We start from the raw sequence: 25832 nt of genomic DNA on the forward strand, positions 1-25832 counted from the left end.
AAAGAGATTATTATATGCAACTATATGCCAAAAAAATGGAAAACCTACAAGAAACGGACAAATTCTTAGAAAGGTACCATCTTCAAAGACTAACCAAGATGAAATAGAAAAGATGAATGAAAGAACTGAAATTCAAAATGTGATTAAAAAACTTCCAACAAACAAAAGCCCAGGAACAGATGGCTTCCCAGGCGAATTCTATTAAACATTTAGAGAAGAGCTAACACCTATCCTTCTGAAACAATTTCAAAAAAGTGCAGAGGAAGAGATACTCCCAAACACATTCTATGAGGCCGCAATCACCCTAATACCAAAACCAGACAAAGATACCACAAAAAAAGAAAACTACAGGCAAATTTTACTGATGAACATAGATGCAAAAATTCTAAACAAAATACTAGCAAACTGCATCCAACAATACATCAAAAGGATTGTACATCATGGTCAAGTGGGATTTATCCCAGGGATGCAAGTGTTCTTCAATATCTACAAATCCATCAGTGTGATACACCACATTAACAAACTGAAGAATAAAAACCATATGATCCTCTCAATAGACACAGAAAAAGCCTTTGACAAAATCCATCACCCATTTCTGATAAAAACCCTTCAGAAAGTGGGCAAAGCAGGAACCTACCTCAACATAATAAAGACCATATATGACAAACCCACAGCAAACATCATTCTCAATGGTGAAAAGCTGAAAGAATTCCCACTGAGATCAGGAACAAGACAAGGCTGTCCACTCTCAGCACTACTCTTCAACATAGTTCTGGAAGTCCTAGCCACAGTAATCAGAGAAGTAAAAGAAATAAAAGGAATCCAAATTGGAAAGCAGCTGACATGATACTATACCTAAGAATCCTAAAGACTCTATCAGAAAACTGTTAGAGCTTATCAATGAATTTGGCAAAGTCACAGGATACAAAATTAATACACAAATATGACTGCATTTCAACATACTAACAATGAAAAGCAGAAAGAGAAATTAGGGAAGCAATCCTGCTTAACATCACATCCAAAAGAATAAAATACCTAGGAAAACAAAAGACCTGTACCTACATAAAGAGACAAAAGACCTGTACTCTGAAAACTATAAGAAACTGATGAAAGAAATCAAAGATGACACAAATGGATGGAAAGACATACCATGTCCTTGCATTGGAAGAGTCAGTATTATCAAAATGACTATACTACCCAAGGCAATCTACAGATTCAATGCAATCCCTATCAAATTACCAAGGACATTCTTCACAGAACTCGATCAAAATAGTACAAAGTTTGGAAGCACAAAAGACCCAGAATAGCCAAAGACATCCTGAAAAAGAAAAATGTCGCTGGAGGAATCAGGCTCCTTGACATCAGAAGATACAACAAAGCAACAATCATCAAAACCATATGGTACTGGCACAAAGACAGAAATATAGATTAGATTAGAAAGCCCAGAATTAAACCCGTGCACCTACAGCCAACTCATCTATGACAAAGTATGTAAGAATATACAATGGGAGAAAAGACAGCTTATTCAATAAGTGGTGCTGGGAAAACGCAACAGCCACATGGAAAAGAATGAAATGAGAACACTCCCTAACACCATACACAAAAATCAACTCCAAATGGATTAAAGACCTAGATAGAAGACCAGCCACTATCAAACTCTTAGAAGAAAACATAGGCCAAACACTCTCTGACTAAACACAGCAACATCTTCTCAGATCCACCTCTTAGAGTATTGACGATAAAAACAAAAATAAACAAATCAAACTTAAAGGTTTCTGCACAGCAAAGGAAACCCTAAACAACACAAAAAGACAACCCACAGAATGGGAGAAAATCTTTGCAAGTGAATCAACTGACAAGGGATTCATCTCCAAAATTTATAAACACCTTCTGCAGCTCCATACCAAAAAAACAAACAACTCCATCAAAAAATGGGCAGAAGATCTAAACAGACAATTCTCCAAAGAAGACATACAGATGGCAAAGATGTTCAACATCACTCATTATTAGAGAAATGCACATCAAAGCCACTATGAGGTACCACCTTATACCAGCCAGAATGGCCAGCATCACAAAGTCCACAAACAATAAGTGCTGGAGAGGGTGTGGAGAAAAAGGAACCCTAGTACACTGTTGGTGGGAATGTAAGTTGGTGCAACCACTGTGGAAAACAGTATGGAGATCCCTCAGAAAACTAAACATAGAACTACTATTTGATCCAGCAATCCCACTCCTGGGCATCTATCCAGAGAAAACCATGACTTGCAAAGACACATGTACTCCAATGTTCATTGCAGCACTATTTTCAATAACCAAGACATGGAAACAACCTAACTGTCCATCGACAGAGGAGTGGATCAAGAAGAGGTGGTACATGTTCACAATGGAATATTACTCAGACACTAAAAAGAACGAAATAATCGGCATTTTTAGCCACATGGATGGACCTAGAAACTATCATGCTACGTGAAGTCAGCCATACAATGAGACAGCAACATCAAATGCTATCACTTACATGTGGGGTCTGTAAAAAGGACAGACGGAACTTCTTTGCAGAACAGATGCTGACTCACAGACTTTGAAAAACTTACGGCCTCTGGAGGAGACAGTTTGTAGGGTGGCAGGATGAGCTTTGGTTATAGGATGGAAATCCTGTGAAATTGGATTGTCATGCTCATTATACAACTATAGATGTGATAAATTCATCTGAGTAATAAAAAAATTGAAGTCATGATACACATACACAATGGAATACTACTCAGTCATAAAAAAGAACAAAATAATGCCATTTGCAGCAACATGGATGGAACTAGAGACGCTCATACTGGGTGAAGTAAGTCAGAAAGAAATGGAAAAATACCATATGATATCACTTATATCTGGAATGTAATATATGGTGCATTTGAACCTTTCCACAGAGGAGAAAATCATGGACATGGAGAACAGACTTGTGATTGACAAGGTGGTGGGGAGGGAGTAGGATGGACTGGGCATTTGGGGTTAATACATGCAAACTATTGCCTTTGCAGTGGATAAGCAATGGATCCTGCTGTACAGCACTCGGAACTATGTCTGGTCACTTCTGATGTAGCATGATTATGTAAGAAAAAATAATATATGCATGTATGTGTGGCTGGGTCACCTTGCTGTGTAGTGTAAAATTGACAGAACACTATAAACCAGATATAACAGAAAAAATAAAAATGAAAAAAAATTTAATAATAGAGGTGTGATACATATGGGTGGTGTGTTTGCAAGTTTCTCAGCTATGATGGGTCATTTCATGTCAACCTGACTGGGCCACCATTTGTCTAAATATTTGGTCAAACATTATTCTAAGTATGTCTGTGGGATGTTTCTGGAAGAAATCTAATGTTTTAATAAATAAGTAAAGCAGATTGTCCTCCCTAATGTGAGTGGACCCTATTCAATCCGTTGAAATCTAAATAGAGCAAAAAGCCAAAACCCTTCCTAAATAAGAGGGAATTCCTCCTGCCTCACTACTTTTCTAACTGGGACACTGGTTTATTCCCTCCTTTGGACAAAAAATGAAACAATGGTTATTCTGGGTTCCTGAGCCCTCTGGCTTTCAGACTGGAAATATCTCACCAGCTCTCCTGGGTGTCCAATTTGCCCACTGCAGATCTGGGGACTTGTCAGCCTCCCTAATCACGGAAGCCAATCCCATAAAACAAATCTCTTCTGCGTGTGTGTGTGTGTGTGTGTGTGTGTGTGTGTGTGTGTGTGTGTATACACATCCTATTAGTTCTTTTTCTCTGGAGAACCCTGACTAATACACCAGCTAATGCTGGTATTTGTTTTGTTTACTACCCAAGCATATTTTTTTCTAAATTATAAATATGGATTGTTTTAGATTAAATGTCTCTCCTCTTGTAAATAATTGAGGAAGCTCATTTCCAAAAGCAATTGATCTATGGTCAGCTTGCTATTTTTCCTATAAATAGAAAATGAAGGCAAATGTGTGCTAGCCTAATAGCCCCCCCCAGTCTTGACAGAAGGCTCTCCATACTGTTACAGTTCTCTCTTTTTAAGTGTGCTGGGAATTCTTCAAGCTATGCCTCATTTTATTTGACTTTATTTATTTATTCATTTATTTATTTATTGCCATATCCACAGCATTCAGAAGTTCCCTGGCCAGAAATCAAACCCAAGCCACAGCAGCAACCTGAGCCACTGCAATGACAATGCCAGATCCTTATCCCACTGAGCCACAAGAGAACTCCAACGCAGCTTAAGTTCTAATCTTTCTTAATGTTTGTGAAAATAGGAATAGATGGTTGAGAGTAGGAAGGAGATATATCTTAAAGCCAAAGCCCAAACAAAAACAAACAAAAAAGTCTCTGTTTTAAAGATATTCATTTACAGTTATTTTATTAAACAATCATCTTTTACATGTCATCAAACCTTACCCCTGAAGTGCAAAAAAACAGTTTGAGGTATTAAAACTGAAGGAACATTTGCACATATTTTGTAAGGTTTTCATACTATCACAACTGGACATTTAGTATAACTAATTACTACATATAACTGCAGGTTTATAAGAACAAAGATATATAGGGCAACCTGGTTTGTCTCATTATAGCTTTGGATCTCCAATTTATGATGTAAGAGTGGTAAAAAAAATAATTAGATTTAAGTTGCTTTCAAAATGATATGTCCATTATTCAGTTTTATAAAATGGTATACAGAATTTCACAAGTCAACAGCTGAAACAGTAGCTATCTCCAAAGCACAAAAATCAAACTGACAAACTGGTTTCAATGATATAATGTCCTATTCATAGGATTTAATTCTCAGATCAATGGCAATTCACTTAAAGTATTTGAAATTCATTTACCAGAATATGTCAATACTATCCATGTACAGAGAGGATCATATAAATAGCAGGGTCTATATTTTTTTCTGTAGGATTTTTCCTTTAATACAGATAAAGTTTGCCAATGCAGATAAAATTCAGAATGGTCACTTCAAAATGTGAAGTAACACAAGGAAGAGGAGATTGGCTTTTTTTTTTTTTTTTTTTTTTAGGGCCACACCTGTAGCATATGGAAGTTCCCAGGCTAGGGGCTGAATTGGAGCTGCAGCTGCTGGCCTATATCACAGCAACGCCAGATCTGAGCCACATCCGCTACCTACACCATAGCTCAAGGCAACGCCAGATCCTTAACCCACTGAGCAGGGCCAGGCATCAAATCCCCATCCTAATGAATACTACTCAGGTTTGTTTCCACTGAGCCATGACAGGAACTCCTAGACTGGCTTTCTGCGTGTTAGACCTTGTTACGGTAAAGGTGTTATCCAGAGATTTTTCAGATCTGATTTCCTTCTGATTGTGTGTATAGCTTAAAAGAGAAAGCCGAAGCAATTATATAGCTAATTATTGTAATACAAATAGTTTCTTCTGAACTATTCAGCCAAATTGGAGAAAAGGTGTTTTTTGATTTGATGATTGATTTAATTATTAACATCAGAGCATAGGCACTTCATTTGAAACAAATCTAAAATCGCAGAGTGATTTGCATGTAGTATAGTAAAATTAAGCCCAGAATACTAGGTCACAAATGTTGAATAGAAATTAGTCTGTATAGCAGTTTTTATAGTTAAAAATAGCACTTCTAGTAGCTGCACATGCTAAGTTCTGGTGTTTGTCATTGAATTGTTTTATCTGTTCCATTGTGTGGATAGAGTGAAAAAGGGAAAGTTGATTTTTTTGTAAGAATATAGGCTGCTTAAACATTAGCTTTTTAATTTTTTTTCAAAACTGATAAAGAATAAATGTTTCTTGCAGTTTACTGTTAGAGGAAAATACTGTTTATCCCATGGCAATCATGACACCTTCAAGAAAACACCTGAAAAATTAGACCTTCAGACTATATACTTTGCATCAGAAATCTGAAAGAAAAGCAACATTTTTTATTTTTTTTTTCATGGGGACTCCAGCAAAGTTCTGCAAAACACATTTAGCCTGTTCCACCTTTGTTCTGGGAGTGACGGGGGTGGGGTCAGGAACTTAGGTTGCTAAAAAAAAAAAAAAAGCTACATAGGAACATTATGCTTGTGTGTAGGGATAATGTCTTCCCACAAACACTGTTTGTTTTCTCACATAATGGTTCTTGAATTAAGAATAATCTTTGCAGTTTTTACACTACTGGAAACACAGCTGCAACAGCAGCTGACTGGTTTACCTCAGAGCAGAGTGAACATGTGCTGATGTTCTCACTTGAGCCAGAAGGAGAAAACTAATCACAGCCACTTCTATCAAATGAATAATGATCTGGGGTCACTTAGTATCCTTTGGAGTTTACTGAGTATTTTTACAGTGTGCCACACAAATGGGTGCTCCTCCGGGTTAGGATACACTATACATTTCCCAAGAGCTTACTTGGGTTTTTTGGTTTTGCTTTTTGTTGTTGTTGTTGTTAAATGAATGTCATCAGACATGGAAATCAGTCCAAAACACAGAAGGTCATAGAATCAGAAATTAAATCTCAGGTGTCCAAATTGGCCAGTCCAATTAAACCATAGCTCCAAGCTGCAATTATCTGGAATTAAACTAAAAGCAACTTTCATATCAGGACCACACATGCAAATCTAAATGCCATCGCAATGGGTTTTAATGCTTAGCAGGTAAAATGCAACAAATTAATTTTTTTCTATGGCTACCTTTTATCTCTAAAACTAATCGTCAAAAGGAAAATGAAATAAAATGAAATCATAACTGATCCTGTAAGATCTAAGTCCTGAATATTGTTAGCTTATTGTCAGTGTACCCATAGGTGCCATCCAAATCGGGCTGACCGCAGATATGTGACAAGAGCAATATTATCAGAATTCTTTCACTATTGTCATGCTGACAAGCTACACTGTGAAATCTATCAAACCTACAAATATAAAATGCTGACTGGCATTCAATGTAGACAGAGCACTGACCACAGTCACACAGCGGAGTCAGTGAAGCTTTCTCCAGAGAGCAGGGACCTGTTACAGTCAGTCAAAGACTGGGTTTTGTACCCCATTCAACGCCAAGCTGGTGGGCACCTTCCTGTGCAGAAGGACCAGTGAGCACGTGAGAAGCGAAAAGCTCATGACTCCCAGAATGACCATTCCTGATATCAGTGCACTGGTGACAGCATTTAACTGGAAAGGAGGTTCATTTGGAGAACCTGCAAGTAATAATACACATAGTGGACAGGTTCAATGTCAGAGTTTATCTCAGCTTGTCCCAGTTTATATCTGCAAAGCATGTTATCAGTATCTTGCAGAGAAGACGATGTGCCACTTATTTGACTATAATTTCAACACCCAAAGGATTATATGATTTGGAGGCCTGGCATACTCTGGGCATCACCCCCCCCCAAAAAAAATTGACCAACAGTTTGCATAGGAGTTCAGAAATCCTCCACAAACTGTTATTTAAAATGTAAAAAACATGTAAAACCGGAGCTCATTGCATTTCAATGACCACAGTTTTGCGACTAATCCTGAAAAAATACTTAACATTTTTTAAACATTTAAACATTTAAAGTTTTCTTTCACTTTCAATACATGTTAATTGTCTTACCAAGCTGTGAATTGTTGGTTGGAGTCTCATCTAGAGTGCGGAGAAAGGAAAAGAAAATCAATATTGTAAATATTTACCTATATTTATTATAATTCTATAATACTTTTTACCTACATGTCCTTTCACCTTCGTCCACAAGCTTACTGGGGAGGGCAATAATGAAAGTCCCCCTAAACAATCTGCTTTCCTATTTCCTGTTCCACACGTCTGAGATTTCATCATTTATCCATTCCCCCAAGCCCACACCCTGCCACTACCCTGGGCACACAAATATAATCACAAAGCATACTGTGCTGCCTTCTTTCCTGCCAATTTTGCTTCATCATTGTCTCTCCAATCAGGTTAGTGGGGGCAGTAATTGTTAATAGCTATTACATTTATCAGAGCCCTATAACCTGCCATTTGTTATTCTGTTATAGAGAAATATTCATTATTTAGTGCCAGTCTATTTTAAGTGATGCCAATTTGCCCATCATAATCTGCAAAAACAACATTTTAAGTTCCAAGAAGATAAATTCACACTTAATAACTAAATGAGAGGAAAACATGACTCTGGAGCTTGAGCTGTAGTTTATTTGCAACTGTTGAGTAAAAGACTGAAGCAGTTGATTTTTCACTTTTCCTTTGCAAACATAATAAATTCAATTCACTTGGTTTCCCAATTTTTGTTAGCCATTTTGGCATCACATAGCAAATTAACCCTTGAGCTTATGCAACGAGTGGATTTTATATTTGTGTTTAAGTATGTGGGTGTTTATATGTCTGTGAGGGTTTATTTGAACCATAAAATGCATTTGACTGATTCTGGAGTATAAATATTATTACAATTAATGTGTATGTACTGCCACACAGTTTACAAAGTGCTGTTTCATATGTTATCACATTTAATTCTCATAATTGCCATATAGTTTGTATATTATCACTACCCCCATTTTACAGATGAAGAAACTTTGATAAAGTAGACCTATGCTTATATAAAAGCTCAGTTTCAGAGTCCTTTTTCTAAAATAATATAAACTAGCCATGTATGGGAAACATTTTTTTAGTAAAAGAGATGAATATCTCAAGCTACAAAACTCCCAGGATTAGTATTTAAAACAATTGATGTGAGAACCTGGTGAGATATTTATAAGATATCTGATGACATTTCTTTTCAGACATATGAGTTTTGGCAGAAATGATGGTTCTGCTATTTGATCCTGAATTACAATGTCAAAAAAAAAAAAAAAAGTGCCCATTCATAGAATTCTTTACTATAATACAAAAGGAAAACCATAAATTTTCGTTATAGGACATCCTTGGGAAAATCCTAACCTCCAACCAACATCATTTTATATAGATAATTCCTTCTCATGGAAATAACTGAGACACATCCATTGTGATGAATTCATCAAAAAATTCCCAAAACAAACTGCCCACTAGAACATGGAGGAGGATATATGATGCTCTCAAATGCCTTTCTAAAGTTATTCTTTGTTTAGAAATCACATTTATTTGCTTTTTAAAAAAAAAAAATCCTATTAAAGAATAGAAAGCTGCCTCCTTATCCCAAATTAAGCAAAAGTTCCATGACTGGGTATACAGACTATTTTCTGCAATATCACGCTAATAAACAAAATCAGAATATCCCCTTCTCTCTTATATTACCACCAACACTTCTGGCCGTCACCCACAAGGACTTGGCTGTGGACAAAATCTGTATGTGGGGACAAAAATGCCAAAAGCCATACCAGCTGCAAGTGCAGGACTGTGAAAAACAGAGAGCATCCTAGAATTCCTATTGTGGCTCAGCGGTAATGAACCCAACTAGTAGCCATGAGGATATGGGTTCGATCCCTGGCCTCACTCAGTGGGTTAATGATCCAGGGTTGAAATGTAAGCTGGTAGCAGCAGCTCTGATTTGACCCCTAGCCTGGGAACCTCCTGCAAGTGAGGCCCTAAAACAAAAACAAACAAACAAACTGAAAGCATCCTATCTTTGGCAGATAACTGAAAGCAGAGCATATAATGTTTGAATGCTCTTTGGGATTGTATTTGATAGCGAATAATAGTAAGGAGAATAACTTTATCTGTTATCTGTTTTCTGCTGTTCCTGATATCCTGCAGTTTTAGGATCATCAACATTCAAAGGCAATCAAAGCACTGTCTAGAAAGGGGTAGATTTTCCCATGAGCATTTTGTCACCATTCACTTCTGTTTTTCTCTCACTGAGTTGGTCTTATATACATATATGCTAAAAGACACCTTCTGGAATTTGAACAGACTGGAATTCTAAACTTGGTGAACTCTAAAAAACATAAAGATAGCTGAGGACCCATAGGAGAAAAGCAATAGTAGCAATACTGTCTGAAAGTCAGAAGTGACAGATATATTGCCATTCTCTGCTTTTCTCTAAGTAGCTGAAATAAATGGAAAAAGAAACATATGCAAAGATATTTGCAAAGTGAATATTTTTCTTTTCTCAGCACAAGCAAACTATTTTTTAAGTCTTTTATTACCTACATAGTGAAATGAGACACATATTTCAAGTTGAGAACCTCAGAACTTTTTACCCTCCACTGTGTTATGGCCATTAATAGTCTATCTCTACTTTTGAACTCTAAGATCACCGAGGACAAACGTTGTGGCCCTTTCTCTATTACACTCCCAGTTCCTAGAAGAGCAGTTATCCCCTGTAAATAAATGTGCTAGAAAGAATAATTAGCTACCCATAGAACTCAATTATACTAATTGGGAAAAGGTTTGGCTTGAACTTCTCCATAGGAATTTATAAAGAAAAAAAAATTAGGTACTACTATTTTCCAGCGATTATGCCTTCAAACTTACAGAATTGTACCCAATGATAAGCATTTACCTAGCAAATGGTTTTAACACCTCAGAGCTTAAAATAAGAACACCTAATGAATTTTCAGGATTTTCAATTTTAAGGATATGATTATTTTCCTAAATCAATTAATATAAGGATTAACAATTTTGGCTAAAAATAACCAGAATGGATTTTATTTCACTAGAGTGAAACAAAACAAGACATAAGTTATGAGGTTTAACAGCTTATTAAACTTGACCCAAACCAGATGTCTAGGGGAAGGAGTGGTTCAATGAGTAAACAGGGCAAGAATTACATGTGTTGGAGAGCTTTAAAGAGAGCAAATCAGCCTAAAATTGGACTTGTCGATGAAAATCAGTCACAGGAACTGCAGAGATAAATTCAAGCTGAACTAAAGTAAAAATAAAGAGAAACCAAGGGTAGAAGGTAGCCTCAGTCTTCAAGATGGACATTAAATTTATACAGAATTTGCTTGTGTTGTATATTTTAGAGAATAAACCCTTGTCAGTTGCATCATTTGAAACTATTTTCTCCTGATCAGTAGATCATCTTTTTGGTTTTTTTTTTTTTTTTTTTATGGTTTCCTTTGCTGTGCAAAAGCTTGTCAGTTTGATTAGGTCCCACTGGTTTTTATTTTTGTTTTTATTTCTGTTGCCTTGGGAGACCACCTAAGAAAACATTTGTACGGATGATATCAGAGAATGTTTTGCCTATATTCTCTTCTGAGTTTGATGGTGTCTGTTTTACGATTAAGTTTTTAATCCATTTTGAGATTATTTTTGTGCATGGTGTGAGGATGTGTTCTAGTTTCATTGATTTATATGCAGTTTTCCCAGCATCACTTGCTGAAAAGCCGCATTTTTCCCATTTTATATTCTTGTTTCCTTTGTTGAAGATTAATTGACCATATGTATCTGGGTTAATTTCTGGGTTCTCTACTCTGTTCCATTGGTCTGTATGTCTATTTTGGTAGCAGTACCACACTATCTTGATTACTGTAGCTTTGTAATATTGTCTGAAACAACTTATATAACTGAGTAGCAAAAAACCTAAAAACCCAAAAACCCAATTGAAAAAGGGGCAGAAGACCTGGATTGACATTTCTCTAAAGAAGATATACAAATGACCAATGGGCACATGAAAGAATATTCAACATCACTAATTATAGAGAAATGCAAATCAAAACTACTATGAAACACAACCTCACACCAGTCAGAATGGTCATCATTAATAAGTCAACAAATAAATGCCAGAGAGGATGTGGAGAAAAGGGTACCTGCCTCCACTGTTGGTGGGAATGTAAACTGGTACAACCACTATGGAAAACAGTATGGAAGTACCTCAGAAAACTACATATAGAACTTATTATATAACTCAGCAATCCCGCTCCTGGCCATATATCTGGACAAAAATTTCATTGAAAAAGATACATGCATCATTATGTTTATTGCAGCACTATTTACAATAGCCAAGACATGGAAACAACCTAAATATCCATTGACATATGAATGGATTAAGAAGATGACATACATATACACAATGGAATAATACTCAGCCATAAAAAAGAACAAAATAATGCCATTTGCAGCAACATGGATGGAACTAGAGACTCCATATTAAGTGAAGTAAGTCATAAAGAGAAAGACAAATACCATATGATATCACTTATATCTGGAATCTAATAAATGGCACAAATGAAGCTATCTAAAGAAAATAAATTAACTCATAGACTTGGAGAACAGACTTTTGGTTGCCAAGAGGAAGAGGGAGGGAGTGGGATGGACTGGGATTTGGGGATTAGTAGATATAAACTATTGCATATGGAGTAGATAAGCAATATCTTGCTCTATAGCACAGGGAACTACATCTAGTCACTTGTGATAGAACATGATGGAGGATAATGCTAGAAAAACAATGTATATACACATATATATGTATATATATATATATATATATATATATATACACACACACACATATATGTGGAGAGAGAGAAAGAGAGAGAGTGCACTGGGTCACTTTGCTGTATAGCAGAAATTGATAGAACATTGTAAATCAACCATTATAGAGAAAATAAAAATCTTAAAAAAATAGAATTTGCCTGTGGATGGATTTAGCTTGATTTCTGAGTTGTGTTTATATGGAATTTAATATAAAAATTTTTGCTGGGTATTTCAATGTTATAATGTAAACATTGTTATACATGGTCTTCTAGGCACTGAAGCCACCATGAGATCCATAAATCAGGACCATCCTGCTGCTATTTATCAAAATTGCAAGAAATCAATCCACAGAGAGTGAGAGAAGAATGATAGGAATCTGAAGATGTAAACATCCTTTGGAGGCTTTGCTAGCAGAAGACCAAGATGATAAAGATACAATGCAACTGGGAAATAAATAAAGGAAGAAATTCAGGCATGATATCAGAGGCACTGTTATTAAAGACATTAACTCTTTGAGGTTTCAGCATAGATATTTTGGATGACAAGACATGGTGTGGGTGAAACCTCTGGATAGCTGGTTAGCTATGGTAAGATTAGAAGGGTATATGTAGTAATCTTTACTGGGATTTTGGGGGTCTCAGTAATTTGGGTCTGTTTTAAAATTATCTTACACTAGCAAATTATTTCAAATTTGTAATATTTAAATTTAATTTGGTCTAGGTAAGAAGAAAGTTAAGAAGGAGGAAAGTCATCTACCCAACATGTTTAGAGAGATGACACTTTCAAGGTTCTTTGCTTACAGCAAACTGACTCCAGATATGCTCCATAGAAATGAGAATGCTTTTTACTGTGCCTATCCAAAAACATTCCTAATTACTGGCAACAAAAGCTGAGTTTCCATGCAGATTAATTCTTTGAGCTACTTCTGACAGCTAGGGATAGATAAAATTTGGCCTTTGACAAACCACACACTAGTCATTTTCAAACCATTCAAAGCATACCAAACCCTCAGGGAGAATAGACTAATTTTGAAATTTTATGTTCAAAAAATTCCTGCATTATTTAAGAAGCCTATTAGGTTTTTTTTTTTAAATAAATACTATTATGTCTAAACAAAGAATGAGTGAATCATTAATGCAATTGTCTGGATTTTTTAGGCCCAAACTAGTTTTCGCTTAATTGCCTCTTTTAGGCAAAAGTTTCTTTTCATTATGGGACAGGAGATGTGGGAAAAAAGGTAAAGATAATCAAATTGAAACATAATGATAGCCTATGGCTAATATAAAATAGGGGAAAATTATTAGCATATAATCCAAATCAGAATTCTGCTTTTCTCCTTAGACAAATTTAAAACTGTAGAGTTAGAAAGAATCTGAAAGGCCACTTTTTCAAACCCTTTATTTTAAAAATGAAGAAACATTTTCCCAGAGAAGTGAAATAAAATCCCAAGTCCACAGCTTATTAGAACAAAAGCTGGAACTAGAACCAGTCTTTCAGACTTCAGTGTGTATTGTTTACAATACAGATGTCTGTTTTATCCAATTGATTCTGAATGTCTCTGGGTTCATCCTCCTAAAGCATCATCCCTTTGGAGAGTGTGTGTGTACAGGTATGACAATGCATGCACAAATATTAGCATACATGAGAATGTATGTGTATAAGCAGTTGTATTCTTTAGATTCATGACCATGAATGAGTGCACTGGTCTGGATATTCACATGCTATTCAGGATCCTGTGAGGAAGCAAATGGTATTCAAACTGGCAATTTAAGGAGATTTAATAGGACTATTTATAAAGATGGAGGGAATTCACAAGAGAAATTCAAGTTTACTGGACTCTGGGTTTAAGGGAGGGTTTCCAGAACTCTGAGAGAGTGGTTATAAAAGGAGAGAGCTGTCTGGCTGGAGCTGTGTGAATTTAAGGCCTGTCTTCTGACAGTGCCACCTATTGGCCAAGCCCAACCAGAAACTAACCAACAAGGCAGCCAGTGCAAGGAGTTCACATAGGCCAAACTTCAAGCTCAGAGAGGGGCCAGGGAAGGACCGAGTGGACCCAGAAGGGCAAATGTAACATATCTAGCACCATATACTTGTGCGTGTGTGTGTGTGTGTGTGTGTGTGTTTAGAGGAATGTGGTAAAGACAGTATCGCCCTTTGTATAAAGTTGAATAAACAGGAAACCACCGTGAAATTAAAGTGTCTAGCAGCTGATCTGTCTCACAGTTAATTAGTACTCTTTAGGAACCACCTTAAGTTCCCCTTAGAAGCCCAGAAACAAGCCATTTTGGAACCGTCTATTATTACACACAAAAGGAGGAGCTCTCTTACCACTCCGAGTAATGATGGGACCCGCCGAGAGGACGGCGTTTCCAGAAGTGCTCTGGGGGCTCCAAGTGGCCCTTCTCCTGGAATCCCGCCTTTCTCTGTGGCCACAAATCTAAGGAGATAATGGAAACAAATGAAATTCCACACCGGCACAAAATTGTTTCTTTATGGCCATTTGGAAAGCAGATTCTTTTGGAAGAGATACTACATGTTTAATTTTATTCATTTACTTCTGTGCATTTATTTAATTACTTTGCTTATAACTGCTACAGTGTTTCTCATCCTGGCTTGGGCCGCATTTCTTATTTCCTCCTGTGGTAATTGTGCCTTGCCTCATTAATTTACATAGCTCAGTAGATCTCTTGAAAAAGAGCTGTGTTTATCAAACATTTCTACTTTTATTTTTCTCAAGCTTTTAATAAATCTTTTCCTGAAATGTTGGTCAGCACAGAGCCAAGGAAATGAGGACTCTCCATTTAATCCCATCTGATATAGCTAGTTAGGACTAAAGCAGTCGATTATTGTGAAGAAATGCATGAATTTGAGCATATGCCTAAACATATTAAAGCTATTCCAAATCAAATAATGTGACTGCATTTTTCTCAGGTTAATATTGATATGACCCTAAGGGGGTCTGTCAGAAATAGATTTTTTTTTTCTTCATGAATAAATGGGTTTATATTTTAGTGGCAGCTGTATAGAATTCAGATCCATACCTTTCACAGCTTTCCCAAGTCATCTGGCTCCATCTACATTTCTAGCACCAGTCTTCCCCTCCCCAGGTTTTCCTGTCATTCCGTCATCCTCTACTTTGCTCCATAGCCCTGCTGAAGGAATTGTTATTCCATTTCATGTGTCTGTGACTTTGACCATCCTTTGGTATGGAGTATCTGTCACACTCTTGATTTTCTCCCTTTGGGGTTCATCTGTCTTCAAAGTCACATCTCTTCCACTGAACCTCCTAACCCCTCCTGTTTCATTTCCCTCACAATGGTAAATAATGCTCTTACTACAATCCATATGCATGTCTGCCTTTGCACCATAACATTTTTGTCTTATTTCTGAAACTTCCATGACTATCTCCAGTACCTAAAGGATAAATTAAGTGAATTCAGACCTCATGCACATTTCTCTGTATCCCCAGTATAATGCTTAGCTCAAAGTAGGCATTCAAAAAATCTTTACTAGATTAATGAAAAAATCCTTCCTCAACCTATCTCACCTGATGCATATCCACTTTCTATGTAGAAATTAGTCCCTAATAGTTGATAATCTTCAGTTTAGATCAAGTCAATAGTAAAAAATAAAATTGCTAAAAACATACTGGCATAAGGAAGGGGCAGTCATCAGCTCTGCAGAGCTTGGTAACACAGTGCAGGAAAACGGTGGACATTTTCTGATTCTTGTGTTTCACAAATCGGAACACTTCAAAGGAAAAGCGGCCCCGCTGGCTTCTGCCGTTTTCAATGACGGTGGTCTGAGGATCTTTGTCACAGCTACATTTTAGACAATGCGAAAACGATATTACTGGAAATCACCAACCCACTGTGATTTGTAAATTAATTTCTGCAGTATTAAGAGTATCCTATTACATCAAGAGCTAACGAAATCATGTCATGTTAGATATTTAATAAGAGAACAAGCTAACTCAACAGATATATGAGTGACCTGTATCATGAAATTTAAACAGGTCAGTTTCTGATTATAATTTTACTGTGAATTTTTAAAGGAACTATATACTTCCATACAGTTCAAAAATCCAAACAGTACAAAATAAATATAGCAGAAAGTTTCTCTATTCATCTTTCCATGCCCCATTCACATGCAAACCTGCCCAAGGTGATCTTGCATATTAGTGCCTCCTCAAAGGGCATATGCAAATAGAAGCAGGAGCAATACATTCTCAATGCTCCTCCCTTCTTAAACAAATGATAGCACACCACATATGTTGACTTGTACCTTTCCTTTTGTAAATTTAGCTATGCAGCTTAGAGATCTTTCCATACCACTATTTAGAGAGCCCCCTCAGTCTTTGTTCACAGCTGTATACTATTCCATCATGCACATGTGCGAGATTTATTTAACCAGTGTCCCATTTATGTACACTTGCATTGTTTCAAATCTTCTGCATTTTACAAAATAATGAATAGCTTTATAATACATCATTTTGAACATGTGCAAGGTTATCTAGAAAATATATCTGCAGGATCATTCAATAGATTTTGCCATACTGCCCTCTATAAACATTGTTGCATTTTGTACTGCCCCAGCAATGTATTAAAAAAAACTTATTCCCCTCAGAACCACATTAACAAACTATATGCATAGAATTTGGGATAGTTCCCTATTTGATAGGAACAATAAACTATCACCATATAGATTTAATTTGTCTTTTAGTGGTGTGAATGATTATGTGCATTTTTATATATATTAAGTCATTTGGGTTTCTTTTCTGAAAATTGTTTGTGTTCCTTACCCCAATTTTTTATTGTATTGTTAATCTTTTACTTTTGATTCCTATAAATTCTTTATTCTTAAGAATAATGGTCTTTTGTTTGTTACATAAATCACAAATTGTTTTACTTTGTTGTTTGGCTTTGCACATCTTCACTCTGTGTGTATGTGCACGCACATGTACAGAAATTTTATTTTATTGTAATTTAATTTTAAATATTTTATTTTATGGCTTCTAGTATATGGGCTAAAGACAATTTTCCTTACTCCAAAGTTCTAAATGTATTTTTATGTTTTCTTTCACCATTTTCAAAGATGTAGTCTTTAAATTAAAATTAATAATCTAAAGTTTATCATAGTATATTGAGTAAAGTACAGATCCTGTGCTATTTTTTGATTGTCTACTATTCAGCACAATTTTTTTTTTGGCCTTTTGCCATTTTTTTGGGCCACTCCCGAGGCATATGGAGGTTCCCAGGCTAGGGGTCGAACTGGAGCCGTAGCTGCCAGCCTACACCAGAGCCACAGCAACGCAGGATCCGAGCCACGTCTGCAACCTACACCACAGCTCATGTCAATGCCGGATCCTTAACGCACTGAGCAAGGCCAGGGATCAAACCTGCAACCTCATGGTTCCTAGTCAGTTTTGTTAACCATTGAGCCGTGACAGGAACTCCTATTCAGCACTATTTTTAAAATCTGTGTTAATTTCACTGATTTGCATGTTATCACAATCTATTGTATAGTAAATTCCCATGCTTTGGATCTATTTTTCAACTCACTATTACAAAGTTTGCCTATGTGTCTAATCTCACATTATATTCCTTTAAAAAGTTTACAGCTTCTATTAACTGTAACATATGCTAGAGCCATACCCTTCTCATTTTCTTGATGATGTCCCTCTTTCTTTGGTATTTTATGGGTTTTTTTCCTCTATCCCCTTTTCCCAATTCAGTTAGCTTGTGATTCTCTGTTGTTGTAGGGGTGAAATTATCCTGGCCATTTCTGGGATCTTTGAGGCTGAGACCCTCAGCATTCACTTTTCTTCCCTGCTTCTCCTGCCACCTCTCTCCACATTGCTTCCTGCACCAACACATATTTAGGAATTTCTAGTTTTCTTTTCCTCCTAGCCTCACTGAAAATGGCATTTGGAGGAGTTTTTTTAGTTACTCATTTCAATCTTCCAAGAGGAAAACTGAAAGGAGAACTGAGCTGAATCCATAATCACGCTACAAGTCTGAGATCATAGTCCAGGTTATTATTATGCAACCATTATAGACATTTTGGGAAATAAGAAAAATATCAAAACCAAATGATCTGCAATCTTACCACATACAAAATAACCACTGGGAAACTTCTTTTTAATAATTTTTATTTTTTTCCATTATAGCTGGTTTCCACTGTTCTTTCAATTTTCTTTTTTTGTTTGTTTGTTTGTTTGTTTGTTTTTGTCTTTTCTAGGGCTGCACCTGTGGCATGTGGCGTTTGCCAGGCTAGGGTCTAATCAGAGCTGTAGCCACCTGCCTACACCAGAGCCACAGCAACTCGGGATCTGAGCCACATCTGCAATCTACACCACAACTCACAGCAATGCCAGATCCTTAACCCACTGAGCAAGGTCAGGGATCGAACTCGCAACCTCATGGTTCCTAGTCAAATTCGTTAACCACTGATCCACGATGGGTACTCCTCAATTTTCTACTGTACAGCAAAGTGACCCAGTCACACATACATATATTCATTCTTTTTGATGTATTTTCTTACAGTCTTTTCTGATATTATATAAATGAGGTCAACTGTACAAACAATTGTATATGCTGATTCTTTCATGTCATATTTTAATACATTTAAATTTTAAGGAAGTACATATTTATAAAGATAGAAATAATCAAGAAGACAGAAGGGGAAGAGATAAAATGAACCAATGGTTTTTCTTCTATTTTATAAATAACTTTATAAGATTATAGTTTCTGCGTGAGCTCTCAACTTACTGGTTCTCTGCAATATTCACTTAACCATTTCCGTACTGCTGAAAATGCAGTTTGTTCCCATGTTTTACTATTTTAAATAACAGACAGACATGAAAATCATAAATATTTTAGAATATTCTTCCTGATTCACAAACATAGAATAAAAGGTTACAAAGTCTTTTAAGGTTTTTTGATACATACTGACATTGTTTCCAAAAAATGTTGCCCTAATTAACACTTCCAGCAATGGGAGATAAAAGTGTCAGTTTGATCATACCCTCTGAGTATCATCTTAACCTTAATTAGCCAATAAAATTTATTTTGTTGGATTCCCATCATATTACTCCCATCAAGTGTCAATAAGTGGCAGTGATCAGTGCCAAAAGCATTTTATAACATGATGAGTAGTCTCTCATCATACTTGCTTGACTCTCAAGTATGTTATGTCAGATAAAAAGGCTGAAAGGGAACTGGGGTGATTGAATGTTTTTATGATCAATGTCCCTTTCCTTAAATGTAGATTACATTCATTCTATCACTGTCTATTGGGGAATGAAGTTGAAGTATTGACGCTAATAAAAAAGGAGTGGTAGACTGTATTATACTTCCATATTATATACTGATGAATGAAGTAAAGCATTTAGGGGTCTAAATTACCTAAAGTATTACCTTAATTTTACTCTTCTTTTGACATACCATGAGAGGCTAGCTTCAGATAAATACTACCCTCTCACTGCCTTTCTCTTATTGCCAGTACCCTAACTATTGCTTTTCCCAAGACAGTGAAATATTCCCACATGTACTAAAGATGAATAAAATATCTTTGATGGACCAAACTTGCAACTCTAATTCAACAACAGCCTTATCAGCATTTCATGTTGACAACTATTCTCCACTTTTATACTCCAACTTTATGAGGACTAAAAGTTCAAAACATAAAACTTGAAATTTAAAGCTATGCAAGTGGCCTGTAATTTGTTTATCTGACTTAGATCTTTCTATTTCAGTTATTTACAATTGAGTCATTGCTAAAAATACAAGACTTAGACACTTACCTAAGGAAGAGGTCATATCGAATATCATCATTTGGGTTTCCTGAAGGGGTGGTGTAGCAATAATCCATTAAGACATTCCATCTGCAGAAAGAGGTAAGAATAATCTAGTCGGAATCTCTTTTTGGATATTAGTTACTAATCCAAGGTAAGTAAATATTGACAAATATCCTACCCCATGAAATACATTTTTTATTAGTTATTTGTGGAGATTTATTTGTTAAAAATGTTCTCCTAAACACAGAGTGTTTAAAAAGTCTGAAACGAACTGCCATCACACATCCAGAATCGCATATATCCAAGAATAGAAATGCCACAAAGACATAACGAGAAGGCAAAATAGAGCCAAATTTCTAGAGTATACTAATCTCTTCAGGATGCAGAGTTTAAGTAATAACATATGAGAAACCCCAAATTAACCATTTACATGTAACAATTTTTTTATTAGGATAGAAATAGATCTTTACTTTTGATTTCTGATCTTTTATCATTCTGGATTTTCTAAGTATCAAATGAAATTTGATTAATTTTTTTCCCAGAAAGGTTTCTGGGGTTGTTTTATATAATTTTGGCCCAGATCCCTATGGTGAGAGTTCTTGTTTTTTTAATAAACTTTTATTGAATAGTAACATACACATAGAAAAGTGCACAAATCACAGGTGTTCACAAAATGACTGAATCTGATTAACCCTCTTTCAGATGAAAAAACAGAATATCCTGGTCTTCCAGATCTCCCATGCTCTCTTCCAGCCACAGTCATTACCCCTCCTCCTTTATGGGAGAATTATTATTGTCCAATTAATGACATAAAGTGAGTGTCACTCTTTAATCTTTGTAACTTGTTACTTCTATCTATTAGCATCCCTAAATGGTGTCACAAGGACAATATTTTTTAATTAAAAATGAAATGAACTAACTTTATGATTCCTGAGGCTTTAGATAGCCAAAATGTTTTAGCCAACAAAAGATAAGAGTGTGAAAATACCTGCCATCCAGATTAGTTGCTTGTACAGCTGCAAATACTTTGGTTTTCAAAGGTAATCCTATACTTGGGATAATTAGCTGCTGACTGTAGGTTGAATCCTAATGATGAAAAAAAAATAAGCAATTAATCCATCATTGCCTTCCTAAAAACAAAATATTTACTTAAAATAATGATGTCCTATAAAAAAGAATAGGGGACAAATCAACATAAATTTATAGAAGCAACTCCAAAAAGGACCTTGTTAATCCTCTAGTTCTTGTTAGACTGTCCCTAAACCATAACCAATTCATTTTCATGCATAAATCTTTTTGTTTCCGTAGTTTACCATATATTGTGCTTAATGCTCAGTGTATTTAAATTATATGCAATGGTTACTAGCCAGAGCTTAGTATTTAGTTTGTCTAATATTTTATTTTCAATATTCAGTTTATTTAAATTAATATTCCATTTATTTAAATTATACTATTGGCTAATATTCAGCTTATTTAAATTATATCTGCTTCAGTTTAAGCCCTTTGCCCTTAGAGTTGTTAAATCTTTATACTCTTGATAATCTTTCATTTACCCTAAGTCTCTTATCTGGCAGTTTGAAATTACTTGCATTTTATAGAAATCCAAAATAAAGGTCACTATATATTCTCTGGGTTGCCAAAATGGGTGCCATAGAATTCCTGCACTAACTTAGGTAGTAAGTACTTACAGAAGGGTGTCTTATGACTTCATTTCTACCTTTAACTCTTATTTTAGACCAATTCTGGAGAGCTTACTTATATCGCTTACTTATACCCATTCTATGTAGATTAAAGCAGCATATTAGAAATTGAGAAGTGACAGCTTTAATTGGATAGTAAAGAAAAACAGAAAAGATGCAGAATAAAAAAGAAACTTCTAAAACATAAGCTATCAAAACATTTAGCATTGAGACAATTTGTTTCCTCCAAATTTAATAACTCTGAAGATAATGCTATTGTGCAGAAAAAGGGTATTTTTAATGTTCATTATGAAATCTCATCATCATCAAGCAAAGTCAAAATACAGAGCATACTCACTCTCTTTAAGAAGGCCAAGAAGAAAACAACAGATATTGAATTTTTTAAATTAAAATAATAATAGTATGAATGCTTCACTATTGAAAAAGTTACATTCACATGGAACATTTCATTCCTAAATAAAGCCTGATAAATGAGGGATTATATGCTGTACTTTTTTTCTGTATTTCTGTGATAAATTATATTACTTCTACTAACCATTTCTTATAGGTTGTATTTTTAGTTAAATCTTCCTGGCTCCCCTTTCCAACTTCTCCAAGTTATCCACACTTCATTAACTATACAGCTCTTTCATCTTGTACTCGCATCAATAATGTCCAGAAGAATGCTTACATTTTAATAAGCATTATACTACAAAGTCATTTGAAAATGATATGACTCAGCTGTGGTTTAATATTGAATCATCAAATTTTTCTCCTAAAATTCTTCTAAAAGATGAACTTTTGACTTTATTTTCTATAGTTGCTTATTCCTATTGGTACAACATTGTCCCTAAAATCAATTAATTTATTTAAAATTTTTCTTCAACTTTTTAAAAAGCATTCATAATTACCATAACTCAAATTCAGATTTACCGTTTCAGTATCTGCTCCAAAGAAACTATTTTTTTAGCTGCAATTCAAATTCACACAGTCATTCTCCCTTTTAATTCCACAAAGCAGGAAACTGATCTATTTATGTTGTGCAAAAATAAGGTTACAGTTCAAGTGGAAAAAACCTACATATATTGAAATCACATAATCAATACCAGGAATTGTTTTTAACAAGAAAAATTGTCCTTCTATATTTACCGAATCACAGAACACATAGAAATAAACAATTGCACTGAATCCAAACTGAGTATACATTTCCTTTCCAAAGAACTAACCATAGGATAAGAGTAGTAGGTATATAATGTTTTCATCATTTCTAGAGTTACAAATAAAGAACTCTGCATGTGAAATACGAATGTATGGCCCCTAATGGTTGTGAAATAATACTTAGTTTGAAATACTACAATAAAATCACATTTGGGCAGCTAAATGTTAGTGTTCCAAGTAGATAATAAATATGGTTTTGGATTAATTAAAACACACCATTTTTTTTTCATTGTAAATTACTAGTTTTTTAATGTACTGCAAGATGACAAAATACTGTAATGGTGCCATGTTAAAAAAACAAAACAAAAAACTAGTAAAACCCTTCTGTATGACCCAGTAATGATGGATTCATGTCATATGCATTTGTCAAAACCCATGGAATATACAACATGAAGTGTTAACCTAAATGTAAACTATGGACCTTAGTTATTAATATATAAATATTGGTCCATCAATTGTAAAAAGTATGCCGCATGTCCCATAAAACATAGTGAAGATAACAGAGGAAATCATAGGCAGGCACTGGACATCTTTAGGACTCTCCATACTTTTAAATCTAGTTTTCTATAATATTAAAACTGTTCTAAAAAAACCCAAAGTCTACTACTTTACAAAAAATAAAAATCTAGTTTGTCTTGAAGAGGTTAAATTTTATTAAATAACTGGTTAGTAGATAACCTTTAAATTTTAATTTATTAATTTAATCACTAGTAACAGTTTCATTGCAAATTGGTTAAAAACAAAAAGGATTTTAGGATGTGTTTCATTTACAGTCTGATTTCAAACAATTACCTTTTTACCATAGAATTAAACTCTTAAGGTTATCGTTAAATTATAGGCTTTTATTTGGCATTAAGATTCTGGAAATCCTTTGAAGGATTAGGTCTAGTTAGTAACAGGACTATAATACTTTTTCTAATGATAAAGGAAAGGGCTTAACAGCAAAGCTCTCCTCAAATCCACACTTCTAAATTTTGATTCTCTGCTTTTCTAGTGAGAAAACAGTTTAATTTTACAGGAAAGAATGGTATTTCTAAATGTCATATAGGTATCTTTTTCACTTTTTTAAGATCAGGAAGTCTTATCTTTGTTTCACTCAGTTCTAACAAATAATATTAAACCAAACCAGTCACCACAATTCTACATCAGAGAGCTTACACATTTAAATTAACAGATAGAAACTTTCCACTTTAGAATTATTGCCCACAACAATAATAAATATCTGCCCATACTGGAAAGGAATATTGGCACAATTTGCTGAGTATTGTAAAACCAAGCGTCTTGGCAGCTTCTCCTTACACAAAAAAGTTTAGAAATGACAGAAAGGCAATCTTCATTCCAACACATTTTAATTTGTTGTTTAGAACTCTGTGGTGTCAGACTACAAACTTATAAACATGATTTTTCTAAATGCCTTTGGAAAATGTCCTACTGCAATATTTATAGCTCATTATATTCAAAGTATAAAGCACTGACTTTTAAATCAGTTGCATGAATTATAACTCAGTGCCATGATGACTTGAATAATAATGTAAAAATCAGATTCATAATTTACAAAAATGTTGGTTGATAGATTGAAAAATTGATATTTAAATCAGGCATTTAAAATGTATGAATAAAAATTTTTAATCAACATGAAAATATAATTTGGAGGATTAATGTTAGAGTTATAAATAGAAATTCATGTATTTTTCACATTTTGCTGCCACTGTCGATATTTACATGACAAAAGTTTAGACAATACCATGTAGTCAACCCAAATTATGTCAGATGTGACAGAACTGACAATAGCAAAAACCCATACTAGAAATATTAGCACATTCATCACCAAACATCATTCCTTCATGCAAAATATCATTTGGACTTTTCCTATCTTTGTATCACAAATACATTATTCCCAAAACTTGACCCCTGACTATGGCTACACACACACACATATAAATACATATATACTTATGAAAGTAGATGAACACGTGGAGTAACTCTGCAGATTCACATTTATAAAAAAAATTAAATCATGTATCAACTTCTAGAAAATAATGTTTTTAATATACCTTTATTGCTAAGATATATTAAAATAGTAGTAAAGATGAATAAATGTTACCAAAGTATAACGGGGTTAATGTGGCTTTTGGTGGATTTATATATAAAAGTTACTCACATAAATGGCTCCTCAGAACAGTGAGAAAGAAAATAACAACCTTCACCCATCAACTTACATTATAAAGGAGCAGATTCAAAGTGCTGACAAATGTACCATTGTTCTCCCTCACAGAAATAGCAGCTGAGGACCTAAAACAGATTGAGGAAAAGGAAAGCACAGGTAAGATTTTAAAGCTAAAATTTCAGTTACACCTTAATGTTAGATTTAAGACATCAAAGCTCTTGAGCAATACTGACATACTTTTAACTAGGCGTGGAGTGTACATACTGTTTAAATCACTGAACAGGTAAATAATCAAAAAGCAAGAGGGACCAAGAAAAGCTGTTCTTTATGTTCTTTTTATTTATAAAGGAATCTTTGTTTTCCATTTTTTATTACACATGTGAGACTTTTTGCAGAAAAACATCTGCAAAAAAATGTTGAATTTGATACAAATACATTTTCATCTATTCCATTACAATAGAAGTTTAATGAGATCAGGGATTTTGTTTTACTTTGTTCACTGCTGAAACACATTGCATGATGCATGGTACATTTATAATAAATATGTATTTAATAAACAAATAAATGATCATGTGCATTGAAATTTAGAAATGTGTTTAGTGGGAAGATGAGGGAAGC

The 25832-nt window shown here is 34.8% G+C and overlaps 1 protein-coding gene across 1 annotated transcript in view; it reads right to left on the reverse strand.

Annotated features, from left to right (window-relative positions):
• ZPLD1 (zona pellucida like domain containing 1) overlaps nucleotides 5212-25832 on the reverse strand; it is a 43961-nt gene continuing 23340 nt past the window's right edge. Inside the window, exons 4-10 of the mRNA XM_021070499.1 lie at nucleotides 25267-25339; nucleotides 21139-21236; nucleotides 20157-20237; nucleotides 16002-16173; nucleotides 14681-14789; nucleotides 7583-7612; nucleotides 5212-7184 (exon numbers count right to left, since the gene is read on the reverse strand). Coding sequence (XP_020926158.1) covers nucleotides 7009-7184; nucleotides 7583-7612; nucleotides 14681-14789; nucleotides 16002-16173; nucleotides 20157-20237; nucleotides 21139-21236; nucleotides 25267-25339 — 739 coding nt within the window. The 3' untranslated portion in view covers nucleotides 5212-7008. The remainder of the gene's footprint in view (nucleotides 7185-7582; nucleotides 7613-14680; nucleotides 14790-16001; nucleotides 16174-20156; nucleotides 20238-21138; nucleotides 21237-25266; nucleotides 25340-25832) is intronic.

This window comes from Sus scrofa, chromosome 13 (assembly GCF_000003025.6).
Source record: "Sus scrofa isolate TJ Tabasco breed Duroc chromosome 13, Sscrofa11.1, whole genome shotgun sequence".
Taxonomy (NCBI): domain Eukaryota; kingdom Metazoa; phylum Chordata; class Mammalia; order Artiodactyla; family Suidae; genus Sus; species Sus scrofa.